At 41.2% G+C, this 18,251-nt stretch overlaps 2 protein-coding genes across 6 annotated transcripts in view; one reads left to right on the top strand and one right to left on the bottom strand.

The window, feature by feature from the left end:
• SLC38A6 (solute carrier family 38 member 6) overlaps positions 1 to 11,777 on the bottom strand; it is a 45,004-nt gene extending 33,227 nt beyond the window's left edge. The window contains exons 1-5 of one of the 3 annotated variants that reach the window (XM_032996363.2): positions 11,636 to 11,777; positions 10,842 to 10,963; positions 10,001 to 10,074; positions 5,782 to 5,834; positions 2,675 to 2,714 (exon numbers count right to left, since the gene is read on the bottom strand). In XM_032996363.2, coding sequence (XP_032852254.2) covers positions 2,675 to 2,714; positions 5,782 to 5,834; positions 10,001 to 10,074; positions 10,842 to 10,963; positions 11,636 to 11,773 — 427 coding nt within the window. In that variant the 5' untranslated portion in view covers positions 11,774 to 11,777. Of the gene's footprint in view, positions 1 to 2,674; positions 2,715 to 5,781; positions 5,835 to 10,000; positions 10,075 to 10,841; positions 10,964 to 11,219; positions 11,270 to 11,635 lie in introns of those variants that run through there. The other 2 variants (XM_032996361.2, XM_032996362.2) reach the window with 2 other exon arrangements.
• A 106-nt stretch (positions 11,778 to 11,883) lies between these two features.
• Positions 11,884 to 18,251, top strand: TRMT5 (tRNA methyltransferase 5). Of its 3 annotated transcripts, XM_042799031.1 has the most exons (6): positions 11,884 to 11,983; positions 12,421 to 12,543; positions 13,590 to 14,239; positions 14,644 to 14,768; positions 16,321 to 16,975; positions 17,921 to 18,251. In XM_042799031.1, coding segments are annotated over exons 2-6 (1,500 nt in total). In that variant the 5' UTR covers positions 11,884 to 11,983; positions 12,421 to 12,541; the 3' UTR covers positions 17,989 to 18,251. The 3 variants fall into 3 exon arrangements, with proteins under 3 accessions (XP_042654965.1, XP_032852288.2, XP_032852290.2); XM_032996397.2 differs by lacking the exon at positions 12,421 to 12,543 and having other exon boundaries at positions 11,892 to 11,983; XM_032996399.2 differs by lacking the exon at positions 11,884 to 11,983 and having other exon boundaries at positions 12,002 to 12,543.

Raw genomic sequence — 18,251 nt, 5'->3', positions numbered from 1 at the left:
CACAAAACCATAAGTGTGTGCAATTAGGGTGTCAAATTCAAATTTGCATTTTAAGCTTTCTTTTTAAAAAAGCACAATGACAAATTGGAAAGCATAACTATATTAAAATGATTACTAAAAAGCTCTCTTCACCCCAAATGAATGGGAATCACACACTTAAATTATTTTTGTAAGTAATTAGACCAAACTTTAAAGAGGCCCAGACTAGATGCTGATAGTGACAATACCCCTAGTAAAGTTGCTTATTTTAAACACAAACCATCATTCATTATCTCATGCTCTCTGATCACTTCTGAAATAAGATAGCGTATGATGCAATGTACCCAGGACTGATGATGGAGGAGGTAACAGAACACAATGTTATTTTTAGCCTTACTCTGAAATTAAAGATGTTGACAGAGTCTGGATGTCTGCCCAACAGGCACAGTGCTGCTGGTTCCTTCAAACGGACAGAAAACCAAAAAAGATGGGAACACCTACCAAAGTGCACTAAGGGCAGAACCCAAGTTTTGCACTTCATTCCAGCATGGCTCCCATTCAGGACAAACTACGCTCCACAGTTTCACCACTCCCATTTAAAATCTGCAGAAGGACCAGAAAGGCAAGAAAAATTTCTTTCTTTCTATGCATTTCTTCAAGAGTCAAGCTCTGTGGGAAGTGAAGGAACTCTTCATCTCTCTCTTTTTTTTAAGTGCCTGCTAGCCTGCAGTATAGTCATCTTCAAAAACAATTCCGACACGGTGCTGCTCTGCTGACTTGGACAGCAGCATCACTGGACTCTGCCAAAGGCAGCTGGTTAAGGGGAGAAATAAAGCAGCTATGAGCTCTGTTCCCAAACAGAAATCTAGATATTAAACGTACGCTGTGAAAGCTCCTTGCAGTGACAGCACAATACACCTTCTGTATGGGAGAAGGTGCCAAGGAGGCCCAACTTGCAACCCATGTTTCCACAGAAACTGGGGCATGTTTAGGCACTACTAACGCTAACTGATTGGGTGAAGGAAAGTCAGTTTTCTCTTTTCAGTGCATTTCAAACTAAGTAATCTTTGCAAGCCAATGTACTGGATGCACGAACTCTCGCAGTGAAATATATTGCCCTTGGAACCAAAAGAACCAAAACAAAGTTTTGAAAGCTTCCATCAAAATGAGGTCACTAAAATATTTGAAAGAAGAGTTTCAACTTGCAAAAATCTACTTTTTGACTAGTTAAACAGAAAACCACTGGTTGGCAAACCAGGCCCAACTTGTTGGCAGAGAAGGCCACTGCAGAAGAGAGAATAAGTAGTTTGATAATATCCAGCATGTGCTTTAGAGTTACTGAGCTGAATTTTATTAGAAATGACACCAAGAAGGTTATGAACTGCTGTGAAGAAGAAAAGAGAGTCATATTTTCTTTGACCACAGAGTCTTGTATATGATCCCAGAGTCTCCAGGACCTGTACTGTGTACCCCTCCTTCTCTAGCACCATTTATTTAGAGGTCCACTCAAATGGGAAAGGAAACGAAGAGATTTGTTCGTTGCTACAGAACATCCTCTAAAACCTGTATGAATAAGTAATCCTTAATCTTGCAATTAATATGTTCACTCCTGCCTGAAATTAATGCTTGGGGTTTTGTAGCCATTCAAATCAGGCAGTTTTTATTATTGGAGCTTTTAATATAAAAAGATTAAATTTTATCATAAAAGCAGTTACTTGGTGTAGTTCTAGGTCTCTACACAGTGACAAAACCCAGCAATCACTGAATTGTCTGGACTCAACATGTAACCCTAAAGGAAAGAACAGCAGCCCCGGAATGCTGGTTCCTTCTGTCCACGTATGTGAACACGTGTACCTTCGAGGGTTGGGGGCAGAGAGGAGGCAGCTTTCACACAATTCCCTCATCTAAAAAAAAGTATCTAAAACACTTACGGCCCCCCAAATTTAAAACTGTTCTGTTAAACACTGCCTACTTTCAGACAATTAATTTCGAAGGGCACTACTAGTTAGTCACTGTCAAGTATGTGAACATACCTGAGCAAGACTTTAAATGCTTAGGCGATTTTTTTAATACAAAGACAGCTAATGTTATTTTACTGTGTCATGCATCAAAGAAGGCAAAATAAGAATAATATAACTGGACAGTCCAGCATATGACAACATAGATTATCAGCCCACCTGATGAGAATCAGCAAACTAAACAATGCACCCCCCACACTCCCCCCAAAAGACAAACAAGGTATTGAACTAACAAAAAACTACCATTAATAAAGAACATACGAAGCTTCACGGCTAAGTAAATACTCAGTTGTTACACAAATCACTAAAACACCTAAGTTCCAACAGCAAAAACCAAACAGATGGTAAGATAAAATGTAGCTACCAGATGCAAATGTACAGAATAGGGGAGAGGAGATTATGCTTCCTCAGTCCCTTCTAATTAGCCATGCCAGCTATAATGGATGTGCTCCACACTCTGGGATGCAGTATCAGGCACACAATCCAATCCCTGTAAGTCTCCCCATCTACTCCATAACTAGCATGATAACGTAAGCCTTTTCTTTAAGTTTTCTGTCCTTCTAATCAGTCTCTTAAGAACACTTTCATTTAATTCCTGCCTTTGGTGTTTGTGGAGCTTTGTAGGCTGTAGAGCTTATACTCCACTCAGCTAATATTGAGCATATGAAGCTTCTTACCTCCAATATTCTGGATAATGATTGTAGTTGCAACAAGGACCTATAAAAAAAATTTATTTCTTTAGAAGGGTAAGGATAACTAAAATCGTATGCCTATAGCAGGCATAAAACACATATGTATTATCTTAAACAGACCAGATGTAGAAGCGATAACTAGCACTGAAAGGAAGGGCATCTTCTCCTTACTAAAAAGTTTAACACATGGAAACCAACGCAATCGAAAAGTAATACAAAAAGCAGAAAATCCTTGAAAATACTGCATTTTCATTGTGAGATGACAAAAGAAGGTAAGGTGTAGAGTGAAGCCTGTTCTGCAAAAGAGGATTTTAAATCACTGAAAACATAAGTGCATGCTCATTGACGTCCGGTGAGTACTAATGAAAACTATCGTTCACCTAGGAAAAGACAATTAGAAGAGATTTGTACAAGCTACTTCCTCACTTCAAAAACCCGAATATTTTTGACTGTCATAAATGTCATTATTCTTTTAAACTTGTAAACTAGATAGGCTTTTCTTTAGCATTTGTGATTATTCATACTGGACTGATACGGAAGTGGAAACGATCACAGGCTATTAAAATATTTGTCTGAATCCAAAGAATTAACTTCTAACTAAAGAAAGCCTAAAAGTGTGTAAAGTCTTCCCAGTGTTTTCTTTTCAGTTCAGTTCTAAAATAGTATGATCATCTAGTACAGTTTTGCTTTTTACCCACTGCTCTTCTTGATGTAGTAGGACCTTCCTACACAATTGCTACCATCAAGTCAACTTGGAAAAAATTAAGCCACTATTATGAGAAGAAAACCAGATTTGTACTTTTGAATAAAATCTGAAAGCAGAGTTGCCATTTTTTCAACTGATCAGCTAGAAAAATCGTATCAAATTTTAAATAACTTCAAAGTCAGTTCAAAAGTCACCGGGGGGGGAGGGGGGAAGTAGTATGGTATCGTGGAATTTGCCATAGATGGAAACAAATACTTCATGCCTTTGGAAAGGGAGAATCAGCAATCTTCCAACAGCAGAAAATCTCCATTCCCACAAATCTCAGAAAAATGTTTGTCAGGAAATCATCATAAGGTTGAATAACTGCTCTACTTCAAAAGCAGTTAACCAGTAGTTTACTGTCAACCTAAGATGCCAGTTCAAGCACAGTCCTACAGTGGTCTGTCTGTATCATCAGCAAGTGACTCAGGTGAGGGAAGAGCAAGTACTAAAGAAAAAAGAAAAAGCCACCTGTGCCTGACTGAAGCAAGAAGCATTCAGGAACAGCACTAGAATTCAGAGTGGTTGTGGTAAACAAAGTCTAAAAATCAGCAAGATCAGTTAGAAGCAATATGTTCAGGAAGTAGATCTAAAATATATGACCGAGTTATTAGATTGAAAGTAGAGAAAATAGTTTGAGATAACACAATCAGTAGCATGAAGCACCCACAGAAATAGCAAATCTTGTTTTGAGATGCAGTACCAACTATGTTCTACCTAAAATATAGGTAATAATTAAATTTCTTGTCACAATTGAGTTCTCAGCCAGCTTATGGTGTCCCGTTTGCAGGCAACTTTTAAGAAAGGTATATAAATATCAAAGATACTTCAAGCGAGAAAGGTGTTTCAGAAAACATCAGTTCATCAGAAAAGCCCGGTGGACTTTGGTTAATTATTTTATCAAAGCAACAGCTTCCCAACCTAGAAATATTCCAGTGTTTTCCATACACACTGAAAATAAAAGACCAGATGATCTTTAGCACAAATTATTTAAACTGAAAATTATGAAGTATATTAGGTAGAATAAAAAAAAAATACTGATGTTGACTACTAGTGAAGCTGTGAACTCTTCTTCATTTAAGCTTTCAAATAACAGATTAGACAACCATCTGCCAAGAGTGGTGTATGTATGTTTAGCCCTGCTTTCAGAGCAAAGGCAGACGAAGTCACATTTTACCATCTCCTTAAAGCTCTACATTCCTACGACTGCATCTAATGGTTTGTGGTTAATGTGTACAAAACAGGTCCTGTAAAAAATAATTTTATTTCGTACCCTGCTAATATCAAGGTTTATTATCTCTTGAGGTTGATCACATCTTAACTTTGATCAATAAATATCGATCCTCACAGACTACACTGGTATCTACTTATTAATGCTAATGTAAGTCTTACAAACATCTAATAGCTCAGATTTAATTTTCAGTTACATTAAACCAGATGAAATTAAGACTTCAGCCTGTTAGCAGAAGGCATTTTTAAAAAATTTACATTGTTTCAGTAAAACATTAAAATCACACTTCTGTGTGGTAATATCTGCTTTTTGTGTTGTGTAACACAGAGCATAGAAATCACAACATTAAATGTGCAATATTCACAAGTAGTATCTCCTGTGCATCCAGTATTACTGGACAACTTTATCTATTAGGAAAGACAGATTCTGTGTACACTACTAAAGGCATGACTTACATGATTATGCTTATACCAGAAATGGTTAGTTTGCCAGTGGTTTTGGTTGGGTTTTTTTGTTTGTTTGTTTTGTTTTTAATCATGAGCGAAAACAACAAGTAAGAAACATTCATCTGAACAGTTTATTAAATAAAAGAAAAAAATTAACATGCATTAAATGTACTCTTATTTGTTCCTATTGTGGAAAGTACACTAAAGGCAAACACTTATCTTTAACACTTATCTCAAACACTTACCTCTATTAAATGCTAGAACACCAACAGTAAATCACTTACCTGTCTCTTAAAAGTTTACAGTAGAGGTACAAGGGGACTGTAACAAACCTGAAATGGATGGCTGAGCCAACTTGCCAACAACGCCAGTGAGCATGGACTTGTACATACAAATAAAAGATGAACACACTGACAAGAAAGTAGCACAAAACCTTGTATTGAAGGAATGTCTATTTTACAGTTACCTAAAGTTTGGGCTTCCACAGACCACACACACATTAACGGAAACGCAGTGAAAAGCTTCAGAATGTAATGGATTTTTCAGTATACTAGAATGTCAGTAATTATACTACTTGTTTCATTTATATCCCTTTACTATGCAAAGAAGAGTTGTGTATCGGAAGCATGAAACTAAGAAGAAAAACACACAGGTAAAAATAAATACTCACCTTTCCAGTTGATCCAAATGCGAACAGGCCAAGGTCTTCGTAAGAAGTGACAGCTGTTAGTACGGAAAAAAAAAAGCTAAAATATTTCTGACTTCAAAATGACTTGAAAGCTCTAGCTTTGCCTTTTTTCCTTTTAAATGAACATAATTCAGGGCAGAATTTTATAGTATTTTTTTATATACATCTATACTGTTGCTACAAAATACAGCTATATGCTCAACTATTGAGACTCTCCAGAAACTCAATTTAATATTAAAAGAAGTAACATTTTAAAAATAGTAATAATACACTCATGGCAAATTGCTTTCTCCCAAAGATTTTTGCAAGTGATACTACAGGTGAAAAATTCTGAAATTAGCCTCACCAATTAGATATAAGATAGTCCCATATTTTATTGGTTAAAAGCGTACAGTTTTTTTTAAATGAAGACAACAACAGAGGATCCATTTGTATGTATATAAACACCAATCACCATCTTGCCAGCTTTTAAAAACTCAGCACTATTTATTTTCAAGAGAGCTGAAGGTAAACACCTTCCCCGGTTGAAAACTATCAATAAAACAACAAAAGAAAACACACCAAAGCAAAACCAAAAACAAAACAAAAATCCTGCCCTTACCTGCACCTGACTTACATAATCACATTAAAATAGCCTGTGGTTTCCTGTATGCTTTTGTTGAGTTTTAGCTGAAGCTCACTTCTAATATTGCTGGTAACTCAAACCAATCCCTTCTCAGAAAGAAGGAAGTCATATTAAAGTCTTTCATTGTTGCTCTGTATTTTGTTATTAGAAACTCAAGCGATATCAAAAAGATGAAAGTTGTCTGAGAAATACCACTCACTTTCTCGCTACAGAATAAAACAGTCTGCAGTTGTAAATGCCTCAAAGGGTAAAAATTAATCTCAAAGCCACATAATTGTATCGTCACAATACTTGCTTTCTCTTCCTTGGTTCCACTGGGTACACTGCTGCTTCTACTCCTGCCGCATCTTAATTTAGGGCCCAGCCCTGCAATTTGAGCTGCTAGGAGCAGACCTTCACACCTGAGTGAAGTTCAGATGAAATAAATGGAACAAGGCATAGGAGACACAGGCAGGGCACGGGGGTCCGGTGACAGGACTCGGGCCTCAGACCGCCGACTGCCCAAGCTTAGGCGCTTTTATTTCACAAAGTTCTGCACACAACCAGATCAATGCTCTGGGGCAGGGGAGGGGTGGGGTGGTGGAAATAAATTCATTTTCTCATGTAATTTTCTCAAGAGCAATGTTTCATATTCTGCTCTACTACTGACATCAGTATGCCATGACAAAATAAATGAAATGACAAAATTAAATGAGCCAGAGTCAGGTCTCAGCATAAACCTGGGCTAATCTTCATTACACTGATAAAAGTTATATAGAGATATAATTAAACATGAAGTATGTCTTAACAGATTTTAACCTGTATTTTTCTTAGATTTCTATATATAAAATCTTTTTGATCCCAAGAAATAAAAAGAGCATTTCAGAAGGTCATCTCCAATGGCATCAAATAAATCAGTAAAATGTTAAGCATATTCAGGAGAGAGTTGTTTTTACCACGTGGGAACAAATACACACACCACACACACGAGGAGTTACCAACACTGAGAAGAAGATTTTCCACACAATTCCAAAAGAGCCATGTAAAACATTAGAATATTCTCTGTAATAACTGTTTCTCTACTCAATTTAGTCCTGTGAACACTGGGAAGCCCTAATACTTAAACACAATACTTTTGTAATTTCAAGAATATATGGAGCAAAATATTAAGCAAAATTGGTATAAAGATAAAAAAATTCTGCCTGATTGGCTTGATTTCTATTACGTTATTAACACTAAATGGAAACTATCCATTTAAATGTAAAGTGAAATTAGCAAGTTTAGTATGAGCAATACTCATGACTAACTCATAAAATGAAAAGAAAAAAGGCCACAAAATTTCAAAGTACATCCCACTCACGTTCCCAATTCCTCTGCTTTACAGAGTAAGCTTAGCCTTTGTCAGCCCAAACCCCAAAACAATGCAGGTCACACTGAATTAACATTGTGAGAAAACACTGCCTAAACTAATCCAGATCTAACACCTGACACTTGGGAGTATTTTTTTTTTTTTTTATAAGCCTTTTGGTCTATGCAAATCATTGGAGTTTGACAGAGTCCAGACCAATATAAATTAAAAATTGATGACACTCCTTTATTTTTAAACTACAATTAAAATGCCTGTGCTTAATAAATTCTGGTTTTTCTTTAAAATGGAATATTAGAGCTTTCTTTTTAGGAGGCATTTTATAGGTCAGCTCCTTCCTAGGATTACTTTTATGATTTGAATACCCAAATAGTTTACAAACGCTTTCAAAGGTTTTTCTTCTTCACCCTTTAAATTTTTCTAGCTCATTTTTAATTTAAACTTAATACTATAACATTGTTCACAAATGCATGTAAGTTTTATAAAGAAAAACGTTCAATTATCTACTTCGGTAGCAAACGTGTACACAGATTTTACTTTGTCAAGGCACAAAAGATCATATTTCTCACTTTTTAAAGACAATGTTCCAAGTGAAAAAAACTCAGAATGCTATGTAACATTTAATTATTTCAGTAGTTTACAGGAAATATACTACATATAGTCTGAGAAATTGTATTTAAAAAAAAAAATTTAAAAAAAATCAAAACACAGAAGGCCATAAATCCAGCAAATTTATCTAGACATAGTTCTGGTGCTAGTATTATCTGTCAACACTACAGTAAATAATTAGTTATCACCTAAAGTGCTAGTTTCAGACAAGAGAAATGCTTCATCCTGTCATTTCAGTGGTATTCCCTGATTTTAGTTGTATTTAAAAAATGCTTTCTTGAGGTGGTGCCTTTGGACAGTAACTGAGGAGTTAAACCATTGTTGTATACTAGGTCTCCAAGTTTTAACATAGAAATTTTTTTTTACTTCAAAAAGCTTAAATCCTTAGTTTTTTTTTCTCACCAGTAGTTATTCTGCAAGGATCTCTTCTATTATTATTTTACGAGATAACAACATAATACCACTTAGTGCTTACATAATACAGAACTCCTCAGCCTCAAATACGAGGTAAACAGAGATCATCAAGAATTACCTCAAGTTTCCCCTTTTTTGTTTCTTATGTGTCTTTCTAGCCACTTACTTCAGGTTCCAATTCTTTTCTAATATGCAGAACTCCAAGAGGATAAAAAAATTACCAAAGGACTTTGCCCCAAATCATCAAGCAGCCAACAGTATCAACCATAAAAGTAACCCTACCTCTGAAGAATTTTTTTTAAGAATGTATGAAGATCAGTCAACAGGTGAAGACAGGAGCAGCAGATTTAAGAAGAATCAGGAAGCAATCATCTGAGAGACCAAAGCTAGCTATAGAAAACAAAGCCAGTAAGGAAAGAAACGGAAGCTTTCTCCCACCACCTTTGAAAAGAGAGGAAAACAGATGAGAGGGAAACAATAACCAGGTGACTGAAAGGGATGGAGCCCTCCTGCTATAACATGAACTCTGTGTACAAGAACTCAAGGAATAAGTCAGTTGTTTCAATAACAATTAAAAATAGCAAGAATAAAAACATTAGCAGATTTAACAGCAGATATTAGAATCTACTGCTTGAACATTCTCAAAGCAGTATAATTTCTAAGGGACTGCAAAGTGACTTCTCATTCAGTACCAAAAATGCTGTAAAAACCATGGCGTCTAAAGTGCTATGAGGATAATAATAATCCAGTATGATTATAAAACCTAAAAGGTATCCATTTCAAAACATAAGCAAAATATATATTACAAGTAGAAGAATGAAAGTCTGATATTTTATTGCTCTTAAGCTTTTACTGAAAGCAACAGTACACACTGAAGTAACACAGTTCAGCCAGCGCTAAAATAACTTTGCTACAGAAATACAGGAACTATCTTTTTGGAAAGAGGAAAGAGGCATTTTGAAAAAATTAAAACTGAAGATCTAGAAACCAGTCAATTTAGCATTGACTTTTCATTACAAGTTTCAAAATTGTACTTTTAAATGGCAAATAGTAATCGTTACAAATGTTAAATATTTCAACATCAGTGAATCAGACACGACTACCTGTTAACATGCTGTTATTTATAATAATTATACTGGGTCATATCTTTGTGATATAGGTGAAGAAGTATTTCAGAGATCACTGTTACAGAAATCCTTTTCACTTACCAGTCTGAGTGCACATACTGAGCAGAAGAAATACCGAGTAAGAAGCAAGGCTAGCAACAATCAGCAGCAAGAGACTAAAAAACACAAAATACACACAATTACAACACTTTTGCAGTACAATGCACTTTCTATCTTTAAGAACGCTACTGCTGCAAGAAGTAAGCTACCACAAGATCAGATTTCCTCATTTTATGGCTTATATCTGCTGACTGTGGTTCATACGGTCTCTGACATTCCCAATACATGCTAAGTTCCACTGCTTATTTTGTTCACCAAAGCTTATCACATATTATACAGAGTAAAGGCCTGATACATAAATTACAAAGAGGACAGAAGCGTAGGAGGTTGTGTTTATACATATACACAGACAAATACGTATCTTCTAATGAAGTGAATCTAATGCTTACAAAATGTTAAAAGCAAAAATTCTGGTGACTTTGGCCCTGTTATCCATAAGTTAGTACATGCAACAAGCAGAAGTGCAATCAAAAGCACAAGCTCATTCACATTTTTCAGCTATGTAGCCATCCTACTCCAGAAGGCCCGTTTCTGGAACTGAAGGAGATAGCAGCTTTGAAATGTAAACATCAATCTATTAGGAGTAATGGCCAAGAAATTGCCACCATGTGGCAATTTAATGCAACGTCTGGGTAGTACTTATGTTAGGCCAGATGTGAATGACTAAACCAAAGAGGGAATATCTTATTCAACAATGCTGAAACACACAAGCTGTTTATTTCTTCCTCAGTTCTTGCACAGGAGTCTTAGTAATCAAGTTCTGTTCCATTTAAAACTACCAGCCGAGTTTAAAAATAAGCATATGTAAAAACTGAAAGCTTACCTAAACCCCATGATCCCTGTGTTGGCCATAGCATAGGATAAGCCAAGTATCCCACTTCCCATGATCGCGTTCATTAAATTAAATACTGAGAAACCAAAGGAAGAGCCATGATTTGGAGGATTCTGTGAAAAGGGCAGAACAAAGTACAGTTAGTGAGAGACGTGTTTTGGCCTTTCATCTGAGTAAACCTAAGGGAGGTGGAGAGAATACAATCAACTTTTCCTTCCCTAATCTAAATCAGAAAATCTCTTTTCTCATTCTAAGGCCATGCAAACACCCATGCATGCACGCTAATGTGATGCTGTCCCACAAGGATCTCAAGACGTGTACAACCTCTGCGTAGAGCAATACTGAAGAGCAAGAAGAGCGTGGCAAGACCTAGGCTTAAAGCGGGCAATCCCTGCGCGCCCGCCGCAGGAGCGAGGGGCAGAGCCCCCGGCAGCACTTCCCAGCGTTCAGTCACCACAGAGCCGAAGGGCTCAGCAGCCGCGGCCAGAACCAGGCGTTCCGGCTCCCGGGCCCGGCGCTGCCCTCAGCCGGTGTCACCCCCCACGGGCCCGCCCTGCACAGCCCCCTCCGCCGCGGCCCTCCCGGGCGCCCCTTGCCGAACGCCAGCGCGGCCGGGAGCAGCCGTCCCCGCGGCCTCCCGCCCCGGGACCGCCCCAGCTCGGCGCAGGAAAGCCGAGCCGGCGCCCGCCGCGCCGCGCCGCGCCCCGCCAGCCCCCCGCGGCCGCAGCCCCCTCAGGAGCGCTCCGCTCCGCTCCGTTCCCCCGCCGCCCAACCGCCCCCCTCACACGCACGCTGCCCGGCGGCACCGCCAGCAACGGGGCGGACTCCCCGTCCTCGTCCGCCTCCCCTCGCTGCTGGCGGGCGGACAGGTACCAGCCCCGCTCGGCCAGGAGCCGCCCGGCCCCCCGCGGCGCCGCCGCCATGGCAGCCCGCGCCCCGCCGCCCCGGCTCTGAGGGCAGCGCCGCCGCCGGGAGGGGGGGGGCGGAGCCTCGGGCGGTGAGGGGGCGTGGCCTCCGCTCCAGCCCCCGCCCTCCCGCCCCCTCGGCGCGCCCACACGGAACGGCGCGGCGGTTGCGGCGTCACGCTGGCGGCGGTGACGTGCGAGGGCCGCGCGTGAGGGGCTCGGCATGAGGTGAGGGCGGCGGGCGGGGAGGGGGGGCGGTAACCATGGCAACGGTGCGGCGCTTCCCCCCCCCCCCCCCCGTCTGCGGCCTGCGACCTGAGGGGGGACCCGCGGCCTCCCCGGACCCCGCGGCGGCGGCTGCCCGCGGGGCTCCCCTCGGGGAGGGGCGGTGACCCCCGACAGAGCGGCCCCCGGCCCTGGCGAGGGTCCTTTCCCCTGGATGAGGCCTGCCCGGCGCCTCCCCGCCCCTGGGGGAGCTCGGGCCGCCCGGCCCCGGTTCACCTCCTCCCTCTGAGGGAAGAGGGGGGCAAACGGGGATCTCGGCGGGCCCTCGGTGACGGGGGAGCTCCCCACAGGCAGTGCTGGGAAGATGTTGTTCTTCTTGCGACCGCTCGGCTGCAGGGACCTCCAACCAGACCCAGCGGGGGGGCTTTTATCTTGCACAGCGAGGAGCCCACGCGCGCCAGGCCAGCAGCTTCCAGCCAGGGAGAAGGGGAATGCCTCAGAAAAACACTGGGATGCTCAGGCGCTGGATGAAGTCTTTCTCCGCTGTAGCAGATGTGAAGAATGTAAATGTTTATTTTTGAGTCAACAGGGAAAGGAGGTGTGCTTTGCCAAAAACTTGGTTTAGGGAAATGAGCTGGCTTGGAGATGTAGGGAGTCCCAGCGAGGAGCTGGGATCTGGGTGGGAGGGAGGATGGGAGCAGGGCCAGCCCTGCTAAGGGTCAGGCACAGTTCCTTTTTTGAAGGAGACCAGGAGGGCAGCAGCCCTGTGCGGTGGTGTGTAGGTGTCAGAGGCAGGCATGAGAAATGGTTTCCTTCCAGAGCTGGTTTGCATCTCTCCTATCAACCCCCAACCTTAAAACAAACTTCCCAAGAAGTCGGGAGAAATGTCAGCCTCACACACTGCCTAAATCATTGGTTCCTGCCTAGGAGCACCTGATGCAGAGTCAGAAAAGCTGGGCCCCTTTCGACTGACTCTAGTGGAGGCAACTATTTCAAGAAGCGTAAAGCTGCTTTTCAAGTCCCCATCCTGTGAATGAACTATGGAGAGGGGTTCAGTCACTTGAATAGGCATTACTAATGCTTCCCTGTATCTTTAGGGGAATTCTGCATTTAACTCATGGTCTTTCTGGCATGTAGCTCGTGAAGCAGACGCCATGGAGCGTGTAACCCCTTACCACTGGGGTACAGAAGGCAGAAATTGCTGAAGAGTGATTATGACCACAACTGCTAATAACTGTTTTCTAGCAACTACTGCTCACTAATGAATTTTATCAGAGACAGAAGGGATCCCACAGGAGCATCAGGACAGTAGAAAGTTTTCCATTTGGCTTACTGCGTTTAATATCACATTTATTAGAACAAAGAGAGGTCATTGATTTTTGGCAGGAGGGGATTATCTCACTGCCTAAAGTTAAAGTCTGAAAATACATTTGCAAAAGGACAGAAATTTGTCCTAAATAATTCATAATAGAGAGCTTTACTAAACTATTGTGGATTGTTTGGTACAGATGGAAATTCTAGCTTAAGAGAACATCAAATCCATGTGATTTGCAACCTTTTTAATGGAATGATTGCATAATGTCTATAAAATGAATAATTTCTCTTCTAGGACTTTATGGAGATTTGGATACTCTGCCAGACTACTGAAAACTAACCGTTTTAGGACAGCTGCATCAAATACATCATTTCCAGCAGTTTGGATGCTATTGGTGCAATATTCTGGCAGAACACCTGGGCTGTTTGTAGCAGTTAAAAAAAACAGCTTTTTTACAATGCCTGAAACTGTGGAGGATAAAGCTAATCTAGAACTGTATTTGCCGCATCCTGAAGTGCGTGGGATGACACAACTCAACAGAGAAGTGTTTAAAAGGACAGTTGTTGTTCCTGTTCTTAGAGTCAAGAAAGAAATTATAAATACTTTGCTGAAGTCCCTCAAACACGTGGTACTGCAGCGTCCTGGTCTAAAGCGAGTGGTTGAGGATCCAGAAGATGAGGACAGTAGACTTGTTATTCTGGATCCTCATAAAATACCGGAATTCTCATTGGGAGAATCGGAGCAAGAAGTATTGAAACAGCTTAGTGTTCGTCCTGAGGTGTCCAAGTATAACTTGGAGCTGACCTATGAGAATTTCAAGTCAGAGGAGATCCTCCGAGCAGTCCTGCCTGAAGGTCAGGAAGTCACCTCTGGATTTAGCCGTGTTGGTCACATAGCTCATATGAATCTTAGAGATCATCAGCTACCATACAGACATTTGATTGGTAGGTAAAACAACTCAAAAAAGTAATTAATATATTTTTTATATCACTAAAAAGATTTTTAAGCAATTATTCTACTGGTAAATTATTACTTGTGCAAGGAAGACTTTTGAGCGCTTTTCATTGCTCTATATTTTGACTTTAAACAGCTGTGTGTTGATGCTGTAGCTGTGCACACAAGCCCAGATCTCTCACAGTAACTGTGGTCTCACCTCACTGAGCATTGGGTCAGGGTAAAGTATGTGCCTTAGGAAGATGTCACATCTGCAACCCTGAATCATTAGAGGAAGGTTGTTCTACAATCTTACTTTTGTTACTTTAACTGTAAACAGCAGTGTTTGTATCTCTTGTAGAACATTAAAAAGTTGTAGTTCCTTAACCGGAATATCTTTCGCCCTCTCTTTCAGGCCAGGTTATAATTGACAAGAATCCAGGAATCACCTGTGCAGTGAATAAAACCAATATTATTGACAGCACATACAGGAATTTTCAAATGGAAGTGCTCGCCGGAGAGAGCAACCTAGTAACCAAGGTACAGGGTTTTTTTCTCCTGTTATTTTAAATTTAATATGCTAAAACCCAAAGGCATCTACTGGAGAGATGTGCTGAAGCGATGCTGTTAAGACCACTGCTTTGCACAGTGCCCTTTCCTGACCCTCCTTTTAGAGTGTGAGAGTTGGCAGTTATTTCTACGTTCATTTGTCCTGGTCTGCCAAGAGCAAACTGACATCCAAAGGGATCATGAACACAAGTATTCTTTCAAGTTCACAGCCTAGATTTTAATGATACGTAAAAGCAGATGAAGTAAAGGTTTCTTAGAGAGATACTAATTACAAACTTGGGGGGGGGGTTGTCCTCACTCTAAAGCCAGAATATTTAGTGGATTTGATCTAAGAAAATGCTGGTTCTTAATTTCACCAAGCCTTGTACAGTGGCTGGTATAGAACATAAGACTGGGTCTTAAAATCTCACTGGCTTTGCAACTTAGGGAAGATTTTGCTTATGCCTTTTTCCTTTTTTGTCAGCAGCAAGACAAACCTCATCTCTCCTCTGTTTTGACATTTTTCAGGTATAAAGCACTATGCAACTGCCAAGTATTATTCATATAGGGTTTCTTGTCTTCAGCTGGAAACTTGGCCACTGATTTGACCAAAAAATATTTTTCCTAGCTGTTAGCAGTTTTATACTTTTAGAAGAGAAAACTTCAGATTACCAAATAAAAAAGTTGAATAGCTTGGTATAACATCCTGTACATGCACAGAGAAGGCATTTGAATTGTGAAGGCAGAAGTGACAATCAAGTATTATGCAGATGGCATTAGCTCATTGAGCATACATCTAGCATACCGCTGAGCTGCACACTGAGCAGCGCGGATACGCTTCACTGTGTTTCTTGCTGGCAAAGCAAATGATGCAGTGATTTGGATCCAAAGTTGCTTTACTTCAGAGTCCCACAATTCAAGGTGCAAAGTATTACCTTGCATCCCATTCTTGTCTGAATAAATACTGTTTCTTTTTAGGTCTGTTCTTAAGATAGTGGTCATCCCAAGGTTTAGGTTTGGATCAGTTTCCAGACTCTGTCACCTTCAGAGAGAAAATACAGTATTTTTTTTCAAACTGCAGAATTGGCTCCCAGTGGCTCTGAATTTGGCTGACTGTTGCCATTCGTGTGCTGTATCATTCTCAGACACTTATTTACTATGTGGACTCTGCTAAGAGGGGCTTGAGGCATCTTCCCAAGGTCTGCTTTCAATAAAGCAGTTGTCAGCCAGCCACAGAGCTCTTGAAAAGCCTCAGATTACTTTTTTTTATGGTCATTTTAAGTTGCTGCGTTATTTCCACCTGGAGATTGAGACATGCATAAGCCAGCCATCTGGATTGACAGTTGGAACATTCCTTATGGCTATTTCTGATGAGTAGATCTGTTTATACAAGATTCATGTGTATTACTAATGGGACAAATGTCAGTGTATGCATTACCTTTTGACAGAGCACCTTGTTTTTTAGCTGTCTTAATTACTGATAATGCTTAAACATCCCTGGAATTTGAGCGCAGAGGCTTAAGAAAATGTCTTGGACTTTCAGGTCAAAGAAAACAATATTGCATATGAATTGGACTTTTCTAAAGTCTACTGGAACCCACGTCTTTCCACAGAACATGGCCGTATCGTTGAGCTTCTAAAGCCCAGTGATGTCCTTTTCGATGTCTTTGCTGGGATTGGACCTTTTGCTATTCCAGCAGCAAAGAAAAAGTGCCGCGTATTTGCGAACGATCTCAACCCTGACTCCTACAGCTGGCTCCTGCACAACTGCAAACTAAACAAAGTAGACACCAAAATAAAAGCGTTCAACATGGATGGCAGGGATTTCCTCCTGGGGCCAGTAAGAGAAGAACTAAGTAAAGAGCTCCCACTTCTGAAAGAAGAACAGAAACCCTCTTTTCATATTGTCATGAATTTACCAGCTTTGGCTATTGAATTTCTAGACGTTTTCAGGCATCTCTTAGCCGGAGAGCCAGGCAGCACTGCCGGCCTCCCCACGGTGCACTGCTACAGTTTCTCCAAACACGACGACCCCGCCAAAGATGTTCAGGAACGAGCTGAAGCTTCACTGGGAACCTCCTTGGCTGGCCGCTGCTCCACGTACCTGGTTAGAAACGTTGCGCCGAACAAGGAGATGCTGTGCATTAGTTTCCAGGTTCCAGCAGACGTGCTGTACAAGAGGCCCTGCCCGGACGGAGGTAAGGAACGCGCCTCCTGCGCGCCACTCAGATTTCGGGCTGCACCTTTCGCTGCCCCGGGCCGGCCCGGCGCTGCCAGCGCGACGTGGCAGCGGTGCTGCGCTGCGGACGAGCGGGAGCGAGCGCCTGCACGTGCGCAGCAGCTGCCGGGCTTCCTGCGCCCTGCCCGCTCCTCTGATCCCAGCGTGAGCCTCCGCGGGAAAAACGGGGGACTGGAGAGGATCATCCTGCAGGCCATAAACCAGACCCTTATGCTTTAGATCGCGTGCCGGGGGAGGATGGGGCGTCAAGGCCCAGCACACATTTCTGTTAGATAAATACTTGAAAACTGGAGCGTCATTTTCACCCGAGGTAGGCTGGCGTACTTCCAAGGGCCTGGTCCCAGCTCTGACCTTCGCCCTTACGCTTGCACAGACGCAGTTTAGGTCTGGTGTCACTACAGCAGCAGAATCAGGTTCTGTACAATTTAATGGAGAAATAGGTATCCTTACAGATCTTTAATGTTGAAGTTGATTTTTTTTTTTTTTTTTTAAATATAATTGATCATCTGTTTCCTGAAGTACTTGTAGAAGCAGGTTGGTTTCAGTGATCTTGGGCTTTGCACTACATGACAAGGGGGGAGAGGGGGGAGAATTCCAGTCTGCAGTTACCTGAACTGGGGGAAGGGAGGTTTTGATAAAGCTTTAATGCCATGAAACATATTTTTACGCTGTTGCTGGGTAGCACATTTAGGTCAAAATGTAGCTCAGTATAGGTTTTTTAAAAGTCCTTTTCAGCATTTAGTAAAGACCTCCAATTATTGTTCTAACAGTTTTCATTTGTGACTGTTAATCCTGATTTTAACTCTCATCTTTTCCTGTTAAATCCCTTAAGTGTTACATGGCTTGTGGTTTAGTTCAATCTGTTTACTGTACCTTAAATAACTTGCTTTTTCTAACCTTCCAGCAATACCAGCCTCTAAACGTCTGTGTAGCACCAAAGATTATTCTGAAGAAAAGTTGAAGAAAAGTTGAAGACCAGAGTTGCGGTAACTACCTTAGTAGTTTGTGTAAGGTATACTTAGGTTACCTTTGGTTTATCCCTTGAATTATTTGAAGCATTCGTGTGTTGTCCATCCCAAGTGCCAAGATGCATAAAGCCTGTTGCAGCTTTCCTTTCTGAGCCTTACTTCCTGCATTTACCTTTTTTTAATTGTGGGATCAATAAACAGATTGAAAATGTTCTTATTACAAAAAAATAAACCGCTTTTTTGTAATAAATGTGTTAGTACTTTTCA

The sequence above is a fragment of the Tyto alba genome, unplaced genomic scaffold (genome assembly GCF_018691265.1).
Source record: "Tyto alba isolate M040663 unplaced genomic scaffold, T.alba_DEE_v4.0 Super-Scaffold_29, whole genome shotgun sequence".
NCBI lineage: Eukaryota > Metazoa > Chordata > Aves > Strigiformes > Tytonidae > Tyto > Tyto alba.
Note: the sequence above shows the minus strand (reverse complement) of the source record. Positions and strands in the feature narration are given on the sequence as shown.

Excerpts from the sequence above, each read along its gene's own strand:
- TRMT5 (XM_032996397.2), top strand. Across the intron at positions 14,769-16,320 it reads AGAGCAACCTAGTAACCAAG|GTCAAAGAAAACAATATTGC; the intron begins GTACAGGGTTTT and ends TTGGACTTTCAG. Across the intron at positions 16,976-17,920 it reads GAGGCCCTGCCCGGACGGAG|CAATACCAGCCTCTAAACGT; the intron begins GTAAGGAACGCG and ends CTAACCTTCCAG.